This window comes from Tupaia chinensis, unplaced genomic scaffold (assembly GCF_000334495.1).
Source record: "Tupaia chinensis unplaced genomic scaffold, TupChi_1.0 Scaffold000238_1, whole genome shotgun sequence".
In the NCBI taxonomy this organism is placed as follows: Eukaryota; Metazoa; Chordata; class Mammalia; order Scandentia; family Tupaiidae; genus Tupaia; species Tupaia belangeri.
In genome coordinates, this window is record NW_006159716.1 from 918,552 (window position 1) to 938,410 (window position 19,859).

Consider the following 19,859-nt stretch of genomic DNA (forward strand, 5'->3'; position numbering starts at 1 on the left):
ACACACACACACACACACACACACACACACACGGGGAGACTGACAGACTAAAGGGGAAACAGAGGGGCCGGCAGGCGGCATGATGGTTAAGGCGCTGGATTCCCACAGGGCTGACCATGGTTCCAATCCCAAACCTGGTGGTTAGGAAATTACGCTGGGGTGCATATGCATGCTAGGTACATGTGCATGTGCACCAAAATCCTGAGAGGAGAATGGAGGGAAGGGGTGGCAGTGTAGCCATCCTCCCTGGGGAGTGATGTCTCACTTTCTCTCTTCCTGTCTCTGTCTCTCTCCATGTGCCGTAGAGCAAAAACCTTAAAAAAGAGAGAGAGAGAGGAACAGAGACAAAGTGAGACAGTCCCTGACAAAGGGGGCAGTGAGAGATCAATAGGCAGAGAGACATGAAGAGACAAACTGAGAGACAGAGATTAAATAACAGAGTCAGAGAGACACAGAAAGAGACAAGAAAGACACAGAGCACACACACATATGCACAAGTGCTCATGCGTGGGCACTCACTGTGCTCTGCACGCCTGCAGAGCAGGCCCCAGCCCCACATTTGCCCCAGCTGCTCTGGCAGGTCTGCCCCGCGTTGGGGAACCGCCCACCCTCTCCCCTATCCTCCTCTGCAGGCTCAGGGACTCCGGCCTCCATCGGCCTCCATCGGTGGCTACAGGCCATAGGCTGCCCCGGGTAACACCAGACAGGAGCGGTCAGCTTATCCATAGGTGGGAGACGGAGGGTGCGAGGAGAGGGGGAGGGGCTCTGTATTTACCAGCTTCAGGCCATTTATAACGGAAGGGCCTCAAATAGAGGATGCTGGTAAATAATTCACCAGGAAGAGTACAGTACCTTCCCTGGGCTCATCCATTATTCATCGAGATAAATGTGCCATGCCGTTACCCTTCCTGACATCCAAAATCGGGCTGAGCCATTAGGCGAGGAGGACGGCAGCCGGGCAACTTCCACCCACCTTTCCCAGAACCCTGATCCAGCAAGCCTGTCCAGCTCCTCCAGCAAGGGCAGGGCACTGGCTCCCAGAAAGGGCCAGGCCAGCGCACAGACCATGAAATCCTGTGGACGGGCCCACACCCAGCCGCAGGAGTCTAGCGCCAAAAGACACAACCGTGTCCAGAAAAGTCCTGAGGAAAAGCCCTGTGTGCACCAGACCCCAGAGTTCTTGGAACTGTCAAAGGGAAAAGGAGACCACCTTATTTACATCTGTCTAAAGGCAATACTGTTCCTAAAAGGTTCAAAGAAATTGTTTGTTTTAGATTTTTGCCATAGGGTATGTGAGCTCACTGGAGAGGGACAGGGAGAGAGGGAAAGTGAGAAATCACCCTCCCTTGAGGAAGGGGCCACGCTGCAATCCCTTCTCCTCCATTCTCTTCTTGGGATTCTGGGCATGCATACATACACACCTGGTATGATTTTTTTCAGCTGCCAGGTCTGGGACTCGAACCACAATTGCTCGTGTGGGAATCCAGCGTAACAGTCACCATGCCACCTGCTTGCCCATGTTTGATTTTTTTTCTTATGCCAGAGGGCTCATGTGCTTGCTAGCTAGAGACAGAGAGCAGAGAAGGAAAAAGCATCCTCCACGGGGACGGTCACACCATAAATCCCCTCTCCGCCATGTCTCTATCCTGTCAGGACTTGGGGCACACACGCGCGCTGTACGCACAGGCTGGACTCAAACCACAGTCAGTCACGCGAGGTTCGCTCCCCTGACAGCCACGGCACAGAAGACCCTGACTTTTTTTTTAGTGTTTAAGTGTATTTATTCATTTCTTCCATGAGCAAGAGAGATGGGGTTGAGGGGTGGCATCCCCAGTTGGGTGCTGACACTACGATCCAACTCCAGCCTCAGCCAGTCCCAGCTCACTGGTCTGTGCAAGCCCAGCACACTCAGGGAGGTCTCCGGATGCAAACCCTGACTTCCCCATGTGGGTCACCTTACAAAGCATCACGTGTTAGCACCGCACCACCATCAGATCCCTCCGAGAGTCTGATGCCAAATGAGAACCAACTACCAAATACAGAAAGACCTGGGTCCTAGACTGGATTCTGAGCAAATCATCCTGTTCTTTTTTTAAAGTTTATTTATTTTATTCATGACAGAAAGCTAGCAGGAGGGAGAGAAAGGGAGAGGGGAGAGAGAGAAGCACCCCGATGGGTTCTAGTCAGGTTGTGATCACTTTCCATAGCCCTCCAGCTCATAAGGAACTGGGCATGTGTATGCATCCTACAGGTTTTCAGGCCAACCCAGGGATCCAAACCCATGGTCAACCATGTGGCTTCCAGCACTGCAGTTCAGCTGACTACTGCCTAGACCACCAAGCTAAGTGATTTTAGCCATAGGGCGCGTGCACTCACCAGAGAGACAGAGAGAGAGAAAGTGAGAAATCACCCCCCCAGGGAATGGCCATGCCGCAATCCCTTCTCCTCCATTCTCCTCTTGGGATCTTGGGCACGCAATGCACACGTGCCAGGCATGAGTTTAAGCCACCAGGTTTGGTACTCGAGCCGCGGTTGGCTACATGGGAGTCCAGTGACACAGCCATTACGCTAACTGCCGGTCCCTCCACTTGTGTTCCTAATAGGGGTGCAGATTAGCAGTTTCTCATAGTGTCAGTTTTCCCCTCAGAAGCTGTTTCAAAGGGAAGCACCAGGACCAGCAAGCGGCATGGTGATTAAGGCACTGGATCTCATGTGACTAACTGAGCAGTTCAAGTCCCAGATCCAGTGGCTTCAAAACTATGCTGTGCAGGGGCCGGCAGATGGTGTGGTGGTTAAGGATGCTAGACTCCCACATGGCCGACCACGGTTCAAGTACCAGACCCCTGGCGGTTTGCTTTCTCACATTCCCTTTCTCTCTCTCTCTCTCTCTCTCTCTCTCCTCCCCTTCTCCTCTCCAGTCAAATTAAAATAAGTAAATAAGGTTAAATAAAATAATTCTTAAAAAAAAAAAAAAAAAAAACTACACTGTGCACATGTGCGTGTGTGCCCAAAATCCTGAGAGGAGGAAAAGGGATGGCGGTATGGTCATCACCCCTGGGGGTGGGGGTGATTTCTCATATTCTCTCTCTCTTTCTCCAACAAGTACAGGCACGCTATGGCAAAAATCTAAAAAAAAAAAAGGAAAGCCGAAGCACCTTTGAATAAGGACCAGGACGGGCCAGTCTGGTGAAAACGGCCCAGACCGTCTCGGTGTGAGGCCCAGGATCACCTGGCCTCCAGGAACACAGACCGAGGCTGAGTAACAAGAGCAAGGCGTGCTCGTGTGCCGACCTGCGCCTGGAGAGGACTACCAGGCTGACCCGGTAAGGCGCTCCGGAGAGAGGCTGGGAGGCTCTGTGCTCTGTAAAGGAAAACAACTGACGACACAAGAGAGGCGCAAACAACTCTCAACTGCAAACAGCAAACTGGGACATTATTCTCAGCAAAAGAGAGAAGAGGGGCTGCTAGTCTTGACCTACGAAGAATTAGAAATCAACAATAAAAACTGCTAAAATTCTGGGGCCAGCAGATGGTGTAAAGGGTTACATCGCTAGACTCCCACATGGCCGATGACGGTTCGAGTCCCAGACCTAACGGCTTGGAACTTCTGCTGGGCACATGTGTGTGCAAAAATCTCTTTTAAAAAAAAAGCTAAAATTCTAATAGCAACAGTCAACACAACATGAGGAGTTTTTCAAAACAAATAAGAGTAATGAACAAACATCCGTGAGGGCCAGCAGGTAACATGGTGGATGGGGCACAGGACTCCCACATAGCTGAATGTGATTTGAGTCCCCGACCCGGCAGCTTGAAATTCACCCCAGGTGCATATGTGTTTGTGCCCAGAATCCCAGGAGGAAAATGGAGGAGAAGGATTACAGTGTGGCCATCTCCCCGGGCAGTGATTTTTCACTTTTCCTCTCACGGTCTCTGTCTCTCTGTCTCTCTCCAGAAAGCGCACCCACCCTATGGCAAAAACCCTTAAAAGAAAAAAATCAGCAGATACTCCAATGCCCCAATGCCCAAAGAAATGTAAATGAGAACAAATTATTCACCCATCAAATTAAAGCCATTTTATTATTTTATTTTTGTTTTTGCTATAGGGTGCGTATGCTCACCCTACAGAGAGAAAAACAGAGAGAGAAGGGAGAGAGGGAGAGAAATCACTCCCCCAGGGAGATGGCCATCCCCCAGTCTCCTCCATTCTCCTCTTGGGATTCTGGGCATGCACACCCATGTGCCAGGCTTGCACGTGATTTTGAAGCCGCAGGGCCCTAATTGGAGCCCTGTAGTCAGCTACACGGGACTCAGCTGCCTTAACCTCCATCCACCTGCTTGCCTGAAGGCCGACAACTGTAAAATAACGGAGTGTATGGAGAAAATGGACCTCCGGGTTGCTGAAGAGAGTGATTACGATGACCCCTTTCTGGAAAGTGATCGGTGACACTGTACCAGCAGCCTGAAGAACGTGTACCCTTTCTCCTCGAAGGGGCTGACTCCAGGTTCGGGGTGAGAAATGTGCACCAGCCTGGCTCCATCTCACACGGGGAAACCAACTGAGAATCGCAGGGTCCTCCAAAGTCTCCGTGGCAGCTTGAAGAGGCTCCCACCAGCCCAAGATGGGCCCACGGAAGCATCCGTAAGGGAAACAATCACGTGGATCCAAACGTATCAAACAGGTCCAGCAGGTGGCACGGTAGCTAAGGGCACTGGACTCCCACATGGCCAACCACATTCCGAGTCTCGGGCCTGGCAGCTTGCTTCCTCACTTTCCCTCTCTCCATTTTCTCTCCAAATAAGTTAATAAAGTTAAATAAAATAATTCTTAAAAAAATAAAAAATCCATGAGTTCACGGAGATGCTCAGGGGCCAGGCAGTTGCAAAGCAATACCATACTGGCCCCACATAGGGAAGGTCCTTGGTTCAAGTCCAAGCACCTTCCGAGGACTTGGTGGGGGGGTGCTCTGGGCCAGCTAAGTCAGGCAGACGGCAGACAGCAGCACTGGTAGGGGCTACCTGTCTCCGTCTCTCGGACAAAATAAACAAACGAACTTTAAAAAAAAAAAGCCCAAAGCTTTAATAGGTCACCTCTGAAGTATGCTAGAAAACCAACTCCTTATTTAGAAAACTGGTAAAGAGTCAGTCATTTACATCCTTTCTTGAAGAGCCTGGAGCATCTCAGAGTCATCAGGTAATGAGAGGAGGTTTGTCTTTTTACAAGTTTCCAACTAAGAAACAGAATGTCCCCATTCACAAGCCCTAATGGAATCATGGATCTAACAAGGGTTACTGATGGCTGCTGGGTCCAGAGACACAGCCAGCTGTTATGTGTCTTCAGCGGGAAATACACAAGAAGAAAAAAAAAAGATCAAACCTGAACCTGATGAAGCCTTCAGCTCTAACTTTCATTATTAAAAACTTTAAAAAGCTTTCTAGAACAAACTGGGCAGACGAAGGAGGTGTTAGATGACAAGGTGCTGCTCACCAAAACAACTCGCACACATTTTCTCTATCTTCTATGGCTCCTACAAATGGCTATTAAAACTTAATATTGTGGGCCAGCCAGGGGCATATTTTTCGCTTATTTTTTTAAAAGAATTATTTACTTGTTTAATTTTATTTGTTATTATTTTTAATTTGACCAGAGAGAGAGAAAGAGAAAGGGAGAGAGCAAGCTGCCAGGTCCAGGACTTGAACCATGGTCAGCCATGTGGGAGTCCAGCACCTTAACCACCACATCACCTGCAGGTCCTCAGTGGTGTGTTTATTAAGGCAGCTGGATCCCCCACGTGGCCAATCAAGCTGTTCAAGTCCTGGATCTAGCAGCTTTACAAACACGCTGGGCGGGAGGCAGCAGGTGGCATGGTAGTTGTGGGCGCTGGAGTCCCACATGGCCAACCATGGTTCAACTCCTAAACCTGGTGGCTTGCTTTCTCACTTTCTTTCTTTCTCTCTCCTCTCACTCTGTCTCTCTCTGGTCAATTTAAAAATTAAAAAGTGGATAAATAGGGAACCAGCAGTTAGCGTAATGGCTATGTCGCTCGACTCCCACGTAGTCGACCGCGGTTCATGTCCCGGACCCGGTGGCTTGAAACTCACGCCGGGCGCGTGTGCGTGCATGCCCAAGATCCCGAGAGGAGAATGGAGGAGAAGGGATTGCGGCGTGACCATCCCCCCTGGGGGGCGATTTCTTGCTTTCTGTCTCTATGTCTCTCTCTGTCTGTCTGGCGAGCGCACGCGCCCTACAGTGAAAATCTCTCCCCCCCCCAAAAAAAAAAGTGGATAAATAAATAAAGTTAAATAAAATAATTCTTATTTAAAAAAAAAAAAAAACGCTGGGTAGGTCCAACAAGTGGTATAGTGGTTAAGGTGCTAGATTCCCACAAAGGCACTTGTGGGTGTGTGCCCAAAATTCAGGGGGGAGAATGGAAGAGAAGTGATTATGGCATGGGGGGGTGATTTTTTTTTGGAGAGGTTTTCGCTATAGGGCACGTGCGCTCGCCAGACAGACAGAGAGAGACATAGAGACAGAAAGCAAGAAATCGCCCCCCAGGGGGGATGGTCACACCGCAATCCCTTCTCCTCCATTCTCCTCTAGGGATCTTGGGCACGCACGCACACGCGCCCGGCCTGAGTTCTAAGCCACCAGGTCCGGGACGCGAACCGTGGTCAACTACGTGGGAGTCCAGCGACATAGCCATTACGCTAACTGCTGGTTCCCAATGGGTGGGTGATTTCTAAGTTTTCTCACTTTCCCCATTTTCCCTCTGCCTCTGTCTGTCTCTGGCAAGTGCACGTGCCCTGTGGCAATAACCTAAAAGCAAAACAAAACAAAACAACACATGCTGGGCACTTGTGCATGCTCAAAACCCCGAGGAGGAGAAATGAAGAAGGGATGGCAGCATGGCCATCCCCCATGGGGGTGCTTTCTCTCCGTCCTCCCCTCCCTCTCTACAGCAAGCTCGCACGCCATACTGCAAAAACAAAAACGGCCTAATATTGCTATGTAGCACTCCACGTGCTTCACAGCCGTGTCTTCCCCACTAGAGCCTATGCTCCCCGAGGACAGGGGCTGATCCCACACGTCGGGTCTCCTCGGTTACAGGCGCCCTGCTCACATTCCTGGTGGCCTCGCTGAGCCGGATAACCCAGCTACATTACTCCCATACGATGTGGACCCAGCACGGGGCCCAGGCCCAGCGTGGGAGCCCGGCAGGCAATTACATTAATTATCATTATTAATTCAACACACACTTATTTAGAGCCAGCCATGTGCCAAGAAGTCCGTAAAACACTGCAGCTAGAAAGAGAAAAAGACACAATTACCACATGTAAGGATCTCCGTGCGGTGGGGGAGTCAGACGTGTAAACACGCCATTACAGTAACAGCTCACACGTACTGACCGCTCGCCGGCGCCCGGCGCTGCTCCCCACACTCAACCACACTACTCGTAATACTTGCACACACACACACACACACACACACAGCGCTATGGGCTAGACTTCCCACTGTGCAGATGAGGAAGCTGAGGCACAGAGAGGTACAGCAGCTTGCTCCGCGCCACACCGCGAGTGACAAATGCAAGACTCACATCTCCGGTCCCCTGGCTCCAACTGTAACCACTAGGCGTTCCTGGGCCATGGCAAAGTGTGGGTGGTGTGGAGGGTATGCAAAGAAGCTCCTGAGGGGACAAGGGGTCAGGAGAGACTCCGAGAAAAAGGAGAAAAAGGGGTCTTCGACACAAGGCTTGGTGAAGGAATGGGGCGTGGCTAATAGAACAAAGTAGAAGCACAGAGACAAGGCACTCAGGAAACTCCCAGTCATTTAAGATGCTCCCAGCTGGGAGAACGACAAGCCAGGTACAAGAGGCCACTGGGACGTGGACCTGGGGCAGAGAGGTCAGGAGATGAAATACCAACGTACCCTGCTCAGACCGGCCCCAAACAAAATTCACTGCCACGGTGAGTGCTTGCTTCCAGGAGCGGTTGGTGGGGCAGCCAACGGACTGCAGGTGCCCCTGGTCTTGGGGAGGGCAGCAGCCACAGAAGGCAAGCTGCAGGTAAGCTACATACTCTGGTTTGGTTTGGTTTGGTTTGGTTTGGTTTTTGTGGGGGGAGGTTTTCACTATAGGGCACATGCACTCCCCAGACAGACAGAGAGACACAAAGTGAGAAATCACCCCCCAGGGGAGATGGCCACACCGCAATCCCTTCTCCTCCATTCTCCTCTCGGGATCTTGGGCACGCACGCACACGCACCTGGTGTGAGTTTTAAGCCACTGGGTTCAGGACTTGAACTGTGGTCGACTACATGGGAGTCCAGTGACATAGCCATTACGCTAACTGCTGGTCCCCTCCTTTATTATTTTTTTTCTTTTTTTAAAGAATTATTTTATTTAACTTTCTCTTTCTTTCTTTCTTTCTTCTTTCTTTCTTTCTTTCTTTCTTTCTTTCTTTCTTTCTTTCTTTCTTTCTTTCTTTCTTTCCGGGGTTTGAACCACAATCGGCCATGTGGGAATCCAGCACCCTTAACCACCACGCCACCTGCTGGCCCTGCCGTACCTACTCTTAGCTTCCTGGGACTGTCCTAGCAAATGACTGCAACTGGGTGACTTAAAGCAACAGAAGTGCATTCTCTCACAGTTCCAGAGGCCAGAAGAACAACATCATCAGTGAAAGGGAAACTGCAAAATCGCTCCCAGGGGAAGGCCATGCTTCAATCCCTTCCCTTCCATTCTCTTCCTGGGATCTTGGGTATGCCTGCACAGCACCCAGCATGAGTTTCAAACCACCAGGTCCAGTATTTGGGCTGTGGTCGGCCATGTGGGAGTCCAGCAACCTAACCGCTATGCCATCTGCTGGTCCCAAGAGTTTAAATATTTTTTAAAACAATTATTTTATTTAACTTTATTATTATTATCATTATTATTTTCCAGTTTGATCAGAGAGAGACAGAGAGAGAGAGAGGAAGTGAGAAAGCAAACCACCAAGTCCGAGACTTGAACCATGGTTGGCCATGTGGGAGTCCAGCACCTTTAACCACCATGCCACTTGCCGGCCCCAAATTTTTGATAAATGACAAATTACTCTTCAAACAGGTTGTGATCATTTACACTTTCTTAACAACACTGCTGGTTAATGCCTGTCCCTCTGAGGCACTGGAAAATAACACTTTGTTTTTATTTGCCTTTTTTTTTTTAAGAGGTTTTTGCTATGTGCACTTGCAGGAAAGACAGAGACAGAGAGATAGAAAGTGAGAAATCACCCTCCGGGGGGATGGCCATGCCGCAATCCTTTCTCCTCCATTCTCCTCTCGGGATCTTGGGCACGCACGCACACGTGCACCAAATCGGGGTCCACTACATGGGAGTCCAGCGACATAGCCATTACGCTAACTGCTGGCCCTTATTGGCCATTTTAGATGCAGCTTTGTGACTTCTTTACCTTACCTTTCACTGTTACCTTTTTCTTACTACTTTGTAACCAGTAAGATCAGGGGCCCAGCTGTCAGGGTGCAGGCGGGGTAGTGCTGCTCTGCAGTGCTTGAAAGCCACCTGGTCAAGCTCGAGCTTGGGTCCTGGGTTGACCTCAAACACGCTGGGCAAGTGTGTGCCCAAGACCCTGAGTAGTACAGGGCGGGGGGACGGAAACCCACCCTGCGGAGGGTGCCTGTCTGTCTCTCACTCTCATGAAAGAAAGAAACTTAAATAAAGTCCCCAGCAGGTGGCATGGAGGTTAAGACTGGATTCCACATGGCTGGCTGTTCACGTCCTAGACCCAGTGGCTTGAAAAACATGCCAGGCACATGTTTGTGAGTGCCCAAAATCCTAAGAGGAGAATAGAGAAGAAGGGATTGCAGTCCTGGGAGTGACTTCTCTCACACACACACTCTCCCTCCCTCCCTCTCTCTTTCTCTCTCTCTCTCTCTCTCACTCACTCACTCTCTCCAGCGAGCACATGCACCCTTATAGCAAAAAAGAATAAAAAAAGTCAGGAATAGAAGACGTTTTCTGCATTACATGTGACACCTCTCCCTTCCCACAAATGATTACTAAGTTACAAAGTGTCTACTATATACTGGCATTGTTGGAAGTGCTGAAAGTGCTGAGGATACAGCAGTGAAGGCTCCTGTTCGCAATCATTCTTTAACTTCCGAAGAAAACGTGCCCATTTGGGACCAGCAGATGGCATAATATTTATGTCACTAGACTCCCACGTAGTTAACCACGGTTTAAGTCCCAGCCCCGGAGGCTTAAAACTCACCCTGGGAACGTGTGCATGCCTGCCCAAAATCCTGAGAGGAGAATGGAGGACAAAGGATTGTACCATGGTCATCAACCCTAGATGGTAATGTCTCTCTTTCTGCCTCTCTGTCTCTCCAGCAAGTGCACATGCCCTATAGCAAATAGCTCTCTCTTCAAAAATAAATAAATAAATAAGTGCCTGTATAAGATCTGGGATGAAACACAGGGAGGAAATCTTCACCCTTGGGTGCCAAGCTGCCTTGGAATTAATTTAAATGTCGCCCTGTTTTGATCCCTCTGAGCACCTTCTGAGGAAAATTTACTCTGTCCTCCAGTGTCGTGGAAGGACCCACCAAGCGACAGGACGAGCAGTGCAGGTGGGAGTGGGGATAGCTGACAGATGGCTGTGTACCTCCCTGGAGGGGCGGCCACCCCCACCCCGGCCAGCACCCACCTCAAAGGGTGAATAAGGCCCTCCAGTTCAGAGGAAGGGAAGGAAATTCTGGTTTGTTTTGAAGGAATTATTTTCACTTTATTTATTTATTTTAATTTGACCAGAAAAGGACAGAGCAAGAGAAAAAGAGAAAGTGAGAAAGCAAACCACCAGGTCCAGGACTTGAACCACAGTCAGCCATATGGGAGTCCAGCACCTTAACCACCACGCCACCTGCCGGCCTAGGAAAGAAGTTTTAAGGAAGAACAACTCCACCCACTTCCAGGTAGGAGTGCCACTGGAGCCTCACTCCATCTCCTTCCACAAGCCCCAGGGAGGAGTAGTGTCTAACCGGACATATTTGCCTCCGACCCTTCCTGCCCCACTTGGGTGTGGGTGGAGGGCTGAGCGCCTGCAGAGAGGACGTTTTATACACGGAGCCCACACACCGCAGCACGCGACACTGCCTCATCCAGGCATGAACTAGACAAATTTATCCTCCTCAGATTAAAGCCTTGTTTCTTAATCTAGCCTGATCATTAAGAAAAGTGATCTTTGGCGCCAGGAGGTGGCATGGTGGTTAAGGGGCTGGACTCCCAAGTGGCCAACCATGGTTCGAGTGCCGGACATGGTGGCTTGCTTTCTCACTGTCCCTTCCTCTCTGTCTCTCTCTCTCTCTTTCTCTCTGGAAGGTGCATATGCCCTATAGCAAACTTAATAATAATAATAATAATAGAAATGATACTCAAATCTCCATCTGTCAATTCCTGCTTTTCTCCCTCTCTCTCCCCCCTCACCACATCCTCAAAGAGTTTCAAACTCAGAAGGAGAATGGCTGACTTCAACATACAGTTTCCTTTACACTAGTTTATGCCTAAGTATTTTATGGTTTTTTTTTAAACATTTTATGAATAGACATAAGTTTTCAAAATGGTTACTTGCTGGTAAGTATTAAAACTTCTGGGTTTTGTGTAGGTTCTGTATTTGACCAAATAATTAGTTTCTCTCCTTTTTTTTCTTTTTTTTTTTTTTTTAAGTTTTCGCTATAGGGTGCAAGAGAGATGGGGAGGGGATGATAAAGATCCCCCTTCTGGGGGGGGTGGCCACTGCGACCCCTCCTCCTCTACTCTCCTCTCAGGATTTTGGGCATGCACACACACGCACCTGGCATGTTTCTCAAACTGTGGAGTCAGCCATGTGGGATCCAGTCCCATTAGCCCCCATAGCACCTGACCGACCATAACTGTCTTATTGATAATAGTAGTTTTTCAACTGACAATCAATTTTCCATGTAAAATACAGTATCATCTGCAAAGAATGTTAACTTTATGTGACTTCTATTATTTTTCTTATAGTATCATAACTACAATTTCCAAAATAACATTAAAAAGTAGTAGCTTTATTATTTTAATATACAAGCCTTCTTTATTTTAATGAGAACAGATCATAGTTTCATTTTAAAGTATAATGTTGGTTGTGGTTTGAATTTTTCTTTTTTTGTTTAATCAGAAGTGAATGTTAGGGCCAGTGACATGGTGGTTACCACGGCTGGGTTCCACGTGGCTGACTGTGTGGTTCGAGTCCCAGCCCTAACAGCTTGAGGAAGAAATGCTGAGAGCATGTACAGGAGTACCCAAATCCCCAAAAGCAAGGAGAAATGACGGAGAAGGGATTGTGGAAAGAGGGTGCTTTCTCACGTGCCCTCTCTCTGTCTCTCTGTCTCTCTGTCTCTCTTCGGCAAGTACACAGGCCCTCTAGCAACATTTTAAAAATAAAATGTGTTTTGCTATAGGGCGCGTACGCTCGCCAGGCAGACAGAGACAGAGAGACAGAAAGCGAGAAATCACCACCCAGGGGGGATGGCCACACCACAATCCCTTCTCCTCCATTCTCTCGGGATCCTGGGCACGCACACACACGCGCCCGGCGTGAGTTTAAGCCACCGGATCCGGGACTCGAACCACGGTCGACTACGTGGGAGTCCAGTGACATAGCCATTACGCTAACTGCTGGTCCTCATTTTTGCCTTTTTGAGATAATTGTGTGACTCTTCTTTTTTCAGTTTGTTATAGGGCACTTATGCTTTCAAGAGAGACAAAGAGAGAAATAGAGTGAGAAATCGCCCCCCAGGAGGTTGCTACAATCCCTTCTCCACTCTCCTCTCAGATTCTGGGCACATACGTGTGTGCACTCCACAAATTTTCCAAGCCACCAGGTCCTGGACTTGAACCAGTCAGTCAGTCATGTGGGATCCAGCTGCCCTAACCTTTGCACCAACTACTGGCCCGACTCTTATTTTGATGAATTACACGACATTAAGCCATCCAAGCATTTTTGGATAATACATACTTTACTAGTTTATGGTATGTTAGCTTTATAACACCAGAAAGAGAGAGAGAGAGTGAAAAAGCGGGTCCCGAGGAGGACGGTCACATGCAGTCCCTTCTCCTCCACTGCTGCCTCCTTTCGGGATTTCGGGCACACATCACACATGCCCAGAATGTTTTTCAAGCTGCAGGGTCTGGGACTCAAACTGCGCAGTCAGACGTGTGGGTTACAGCCACCTTAGCTACCATGCCACCAGCTGGCCCACCTGGCCCGTATTTCACATTAAACTTTCACGTCCACATTTCTAGGCAGCACGGCTCCCTTTCCTGTACTGTCAGTCAGCATTTGGGAACAAGGTCATAGCAACTTTGTGACACGCGCGAGATGCCATCCATCTGTTCCTTGGCTCTGTGACAGACTAGAAAGCACATAAGGCTTTATTCTCTCCATTTTTTTTTTTTCCTTCAAAATTGCCCTTCAAACCATTTGACAGAATTTAGGGATATAATTTTTTCCCCACTATCTTCCTATTTTCAATTTTTAAAAATAATTATTTATTTATTTCCACTTTTAAAAAGATTTATTGGGACTAGCAGTTAGCGTAATGGCTATGTCATTGGACTCCCACATAGTCGACAGCGGTTCGAGTCCCGGATCCGGTGGCTTAAACTCAGGCCAGGTGTGTGTGCGTGCATGCCCAAGATCCCGAGAGGAGAATGGAGGAGAAGGGACTGCGGCGTGACCATCCCCCCTGGGGGGTGATTTCTTGCTTTCTGTCTCTCTGTCTCTGTCTGTCTGGCTGGCGAGGGCATGTGCCCTATAGCAAAAACCTCTCCGAAAAAAGAAAAAAAAGAATTATTTTATTTAGCTTTATTTATTTATTTATTTATTTATTTATTTTTAATTTGACCAGAAAGGACAGAGCAAGGCGGGAGGGAGTGAGAAAGCAAGCCACCAGGTCTGGGACACAAACTGCGGCCAGCTATGTGGGAATCCACTGCCCTTAACCACTATGCAACCCACTGGCCCCTATTATTATTATTTTTTAAGTTAACCAGAGAAAGACAGAGAAAGAGAGAGAGAAAGGGAGAAAGCAAGTCGCCAGGTCCAGGACTTGAACCATGGTCAGCCATGTGGGAATTCAGTGCCTTTAACTAGCATGCCACCTGCCAGTCCTCAGATTTCCCAAAGCTTTACTTCCTCTATTCAAAAAAAAAAAAAACTGAAAAAAACAAACAAACAAACAAAACACTGGACCCTAAATGACTTACAATTCTCTATTTTTTCATTTCAAATTTATTAACTTCAAAGTTGTATTCAAAAGAAATCATCTTAAGTTACTTCCTAAATAATGGGGGTAAAAATCAATGAAAATAAATGAAGCTATTGGCCTAAAGTTAGGAAAAAAAAAAAAGCTCAACAAACTTTGCCACTATCTTAGGTTTATCTCATGGTAAGAGCATAAAATGTTTTTACTGGGAACCAGCAGTTAGCGTAATGGCTATGTCGCTGGACTCTCACGTAGTTGACCGCGGTTCACGTCTAGGACCTGGTGGCTTAAAACTCATGCCGGGCGCGTGTGCGTGCGTGCCCAAGATCCCGAGAGGAGAATGGAGGAGAAGGGATTGCGGCGCGCCCATCCCCCCTGGGGGGTGATTTCTCGCTTTCTGTCTCTATGTCTCTCTGTCTGTCTGGCGAGCTCACGTGCCCTATAGAAAAACACCTCTCAAAAAAAAAAAATGTTTTTACTCAATCTAAACTTTGTCTCATTCCATGGGAGACTGAATGAAACACCCTAACAGTCTTGGCACTGGGATCCACGCCCAGCCTCGGCCAGCTCCAGATTGTGAGCACGTGCACACCTCGCCTGCTCAGGAAGGTCTCCAGACTCGAACCTGGATCGCTCCCATCTGGGTCAGCCTTGCACAGCCTCCTGTCCCACCAGTGTGACACCATCTGGTACCTATCTTTTAGGTTTTGATACTGCAATGCTGTTTCCTCCACTTTATATATTGTTGTATTTACTTCCTTTGCCTCTCATGATCTGCTAGGCAGACTTCTTGCTTTTAAGTTCTACTCAAGTATCTTTTGTTTCCTTCCTTTCTTTTTCTGCAAAGATTTTTGCTATAGAGTACATGCGCTCACCAGACACAGAGAGACAGAAAGTGAGAAATTACCTCCCGGGGGAGATAGTCACACTGCGATCTCTTTTCCTCCATTCTCCTCTCAGGATTTTGGACATGCATGCACACATGCCTGGCGCGAGTTTTAAGCCATCGGTTCAGGGACCGAACCGTGGTTGACCATGTGGGAGTTCAGTGCCTTTATCACTACACCACCTGCTGATCCATTTGTTCTCTTTAAAAAATCTTGGCCCAGCCACTGCGGTGCACAGCAGCTTCCTGGTTCTGGCTTACCAGTTTTTGAACCGGCAAGGCAGCAGCCTATGTGCCATGTGCCCGACCGCAGCTTCAGCGCCTCCCCTGCACCCAGCAGTGTTCCAAGGGAGAGAAGGCGAGCTGAGGACTAAGCCCAGAGCAATGGGAATTATGGGGAGGGAACAGATACCAGAGCAATTAAAGGGATAGTGGTAAAGAAAATTAGAATAACTACATTTAGACAGGGAGCAGTAACTTAAGGAATCTCGAGAATTGTCCATGAGAAACTACAGTGGCTCACAGTGAGTTTCAGAAGCTGCCCGCAGAACTTGCAAAAGAGCAAAACTTGCAACACATCTTAACAAATTACAACTATGTAAAGTGAATATTACCATTTTCATCCTAGATGAGGAAATGAAGTTCAGCAAAACCAAAGTATTTCCAGGACTCAAATCCTGGTCTTCAGAATGCAAGGATTCCTTGAGCAATGTCTGGGGCAGGGTTAGGCCTTGTGTGGGAAACATGATTTGACCCACTCTATCAAGCTTACCATCAAATTGGGAGCAACGATAATAAAAAGGAGTGTGATGCAGTGCTAATGGTGAAGAGCACAGGTACAGTCCTCAGCATAAGGGTCTTTGGTAGGGGCAGGAAACGGCCCAGAAGTAACACTAGACTCATATGGAAAAGGGCCTGGGCTCCGGTCCTAAACCCTCCCTGGGCACACAAGTCTGTGGGTCCAGGCTGCCTGCGGCTGGGACTGGACTATGGCATGAGGACACGGTGGAGGGTGCTTCTCTCTGTCGCTCGTCTGTCTTTCCCGCTCTCATTCTCTCTCATGGAAGAAACAGATACACTTTTTTTGAGAGAGAGATTTTTGCTATAGGGCGTGTGCACTCGCCAAAGAGACAGTGAGAGAGAGACAGAAAGTGAGAAATCACCCCCCAGGGGGGATGGCCACGCTGTAATCCCTTCTCCTCCATTCTCCTCTCAGGATTTTGGGCACACACGCACATGCACCTGGCATGAATTTAAGCTGCCAGGTTTGGGACTGAAACCATGGTCAACTACGTGGGAGTCCAGTGACGTAACCATTGAGTCATCTGCTGATCCCCAGATATGCTACTTTTTAAAAATAATTGCAGGGCCAATAGGTAGTGTGGTAGTTAAGGTGCTGGACTCCCATGTAGCTGATTGTGGTTCGAGTCCCGGGCCTGGCAGCTTGTTTTCTCACTTTCCCTCTCTCTCTTTCTCTCTGGTCAAATTAAAATTAATTAATTAATTAAAAAAACAATTCTTTTCTTTAAAAAATTATTTTATTTAACTTTATTTATTTATTTATTTTAATTTGACCAGAGAGAGACAGAGTGAGAGTGAGAGAGAGAGAGGAAGGGAAAGTGAGAAAGGAAGCCACAATGTCCAGGACTTGAACCATGATCAGTCATGTGGGAGTCCAGCACCCTTAACCACCACGCCACATGCTAGTCTCAAATAAACAATTCTTAAAAAAAAAAAATAGTTGACTCAGGGGGCCAGCAGGTGGTGTAGTGGTTAAGGGGCTGGACTCCCACACAGCAAACTGCGGTTCAAGTCCTAGATCTGGCAACTCGAAAATCGTGCCAGGTTCATGTGCCCAAAAATCCCAGGAGTAGAATAGAGGAGAATGGATTGCTGCATGGCCACTCCCTCACCCCACGGGGGTGGAGGGTGGGGGGGGGGCCCGGGAAGTGATTTCTCACTTTTCCTCTCTCTGTGTCTCTCGCTTTCCAGTAAGCACACATGCTCTATGGCAAAAACCTTAAAAAAAAAAAAAAAAAAAAACTGACTCAGGAGCTGGTCCCAAAACCTAGTGGTTAAGGGAGCCAGCTAACTGTAGTTCAAATCCCAGCCTCAGCAGCTTGACGAATATACTGGGCACATGTGCACACACGCCCCAAATCTCAACAGGATGGAGAAATAGAAGCAAAGGGATTGTAGCGTGTCCCAACGGCACTGGGAGGTATTTTCTCCTTCTCCCCATCTCTGTCTCTCTCTGTAAGTAAATGCACTCTCTGGCAATATATACATGTACATGCACACACACACACATATATATACATAGTTGTCTCAGAACAGATTCATTTTTTGAAAAATCTCGGTAGCACTAGGCTACCACATTGTCAGTTACCTGGAGCTACCCTGGGTTTAGGCGGGTTGTTTTGGAACGACTATTCATAACGGAGGTGGGCATGTTTGGATGAGAAATTATCTGTCACCCTAGCAATGCCCCGCCTGTGAACCAGGCTCACCAGTTTCCGTACACTATCCCATGTGATTTCCACAGGCCAACTGTTCGGCCGTGATTCAGAAACTTCTTTGGTCGTAGACTTGTTAAGTATCTGATGAAAGCTATAAAATCCCTTCCTACAAAAATAACATAAATACAAAATCTTCTACATGGTTTCGATAAGTTCATGCCCTTCGACAAGAGCAATTCCACTCACAGAAATGTACCCCTCAGACACACAAGCTCAAGGGCAAGGACAGGCCCGAGGATGTCTGGGATGGCATCGTTTAAAACAAGAAACCCTCAGAAAGAACCTCAGGTCCACCAGTGAGGATGGGGGAAATAAATTAGGGAACGGGGGAGGTGGGGTGTGAAGAGTGTAGACAGCACTTGCATTCGGCTTGGCTTCCCCTAAAAGCTACCAGGAGCCTTGCTGTCCCCCTCACCTCGTGCCCCCAACTCAGCAAGGTCTCGGGGGAGGAAGAAGCATGTACGAGCATGCAGGGGGAGACTAAATAATGAATTGTAAGTGTGTGTTTTCTTTGGCCAGGGCAGCCTGGCCGAGCTCTGGGGGCTGCTGGGCAAACATTTTTCATATTGAGTAGCTGGCCTCTGCCCAAGGCAGTCAGAAGTTAAGTAAGCTTGAATGAGCTGTGCCCATCCTCTCCCTGGCCCCAAGAATTCTTAATGAGGTTCTAAGGCTGCAGCTTCCATCAGCCGTCTACTGGCCCTAAATATCACTCACCCTTCACTACTTTTAATGAATGCAAATGATTCAGCAACAAAACACTTAGCCCGGAGTGAAATCCGTCTTTGTGTGGCTGGTTTCTCCAGCTTAAAGCCCAGCTCAGGCAAGGCCCTACCAGGGAGGCAGCCCAGCAGAGCCCCAGGAGCCAGGCTAGCCCGGGCAGACCTCTGCACAGCCGGGAGCGGGTCAATGAGCGGAGTGGAACAGAATGACGCGGACGCCTCGCTCCACCTACCGCCCCCGCAGCCAGGTGCAGACCCTGCATCTCCACCTCTTTATGACCCCACTCCAGGGCAGAGGAACGTGTGAACAGAAAGACAAAAGGCATTCTTTGATGTAATGAAAGGGGCTGGTCACCGAGCACCTCAAAGGCCAGTCGGGCCACCACACACCCTGCCTTCAATGGCACTTCCCCCAGCCACGCCCACCCCACCCTGCCCCACCTGCTGCCAGGTAGGAGGAACTGGGCAACCGGAGCCTGAACGCGCTGTTGGATCCTTGCCCTCCTCCGACTTGACGGAAGCAACAGAAACAGAGACAGTGTAAATAACCTAATTTACACCCTGTTCTCCGAGTTCTCTTCTGGCAGCAAAAACTGAAAGCAATTTGTCGGGAGCCTAAGAGCAACTTTTCACTCATTTATCTCCAACCTGGAGCTCAGGGGGATTTGTGGCCCCTGCCTGCCTGGCCCAGAACAGCTGAATTAACAGCAGCCACACTCTGCCCCATTGGCAGGAGACCTGGATGGCCATGCAAGTTCCCTCCAGGCTTTCTTGGTCATGGATGCAAGTAAGGAATCAGGGAGTGTTAACCCAGCAACCAACTAAACTTGGCCAACGGAGGGCCCACAGATAGCTTCTCTGAGACCTTAGACATAAAGGAGGCTTCCGAGTTTTTCTGGTTTTGTTTTTGTTTTGAGAGAGATTTTTCTGCTATAAGGTGCATGCACTCTTGAAGACAGAAAGTGAGAAATCATCTCCCAGGGGGATGGCCTCATCCCAATCTCTCCTCCATTCTCCTTCCGGGATTTTGGGCATATATGCACACACGCCTGGCATGAGTTTAAAGCCACCAGGTCTGGGACTTGAACCACGGTCAACCAGGTGGGAGTCCAATGCCTTAACGACTACACTACCTGCTGGCTCCCTAAGTATTTTCTTTTAATTGTCAGAAAGCATGTGCATGTGCCAGAGAGAGACAGTGAAGAAGGTTGAGGGAGAAGGCACCCCCCCAAGGGGTGTGGTCCTACAACAATCCTTTCTCCTCCTTTTCTCCAACCTGTCAGCATTTGGGGCTCGTACCATGTGGCCAGTGTGCTTTTCAAGCCACTGGGGCCCGGACTGAACCATTGTCAGCCATGCAGGATCTGCCTCCCTTAACCCCTAGGCTACAAGGCTGACCCCACAGTATTTATTTACTTGGTTTGAAAGGAACGTGTCATTCCTCACAGCACAGAATAGAC

The 19,859-nt window shown here is 48.6% G+C and overlaps 1 protein-coding gene across 1 annotated transcript in view; it reads right to left on the reverse strand.

Annotated features, from left to right (window-relative positions):
* The window catches only part of PTK7 (protein tyrosine kinase 7 (inactive)), a 59,925-nt gene extending 48,776 nt beyond the window's left edge, over positions 1 to 11,149 (reverse strand). Inside the window, 2 exon segments of the mRNA XM_006148651.3 lie at positions 904 to 1,074; positions 10,958 to 11,149. Of these exon segments, the coding sequence (XP_006148713.1) occupies positions 904 to 1,074; positions 10,958 to 11,149 (363 nt within the window).
* Positions 11,150 to 19,859: the final 8,710 nt, after the last annotated feature.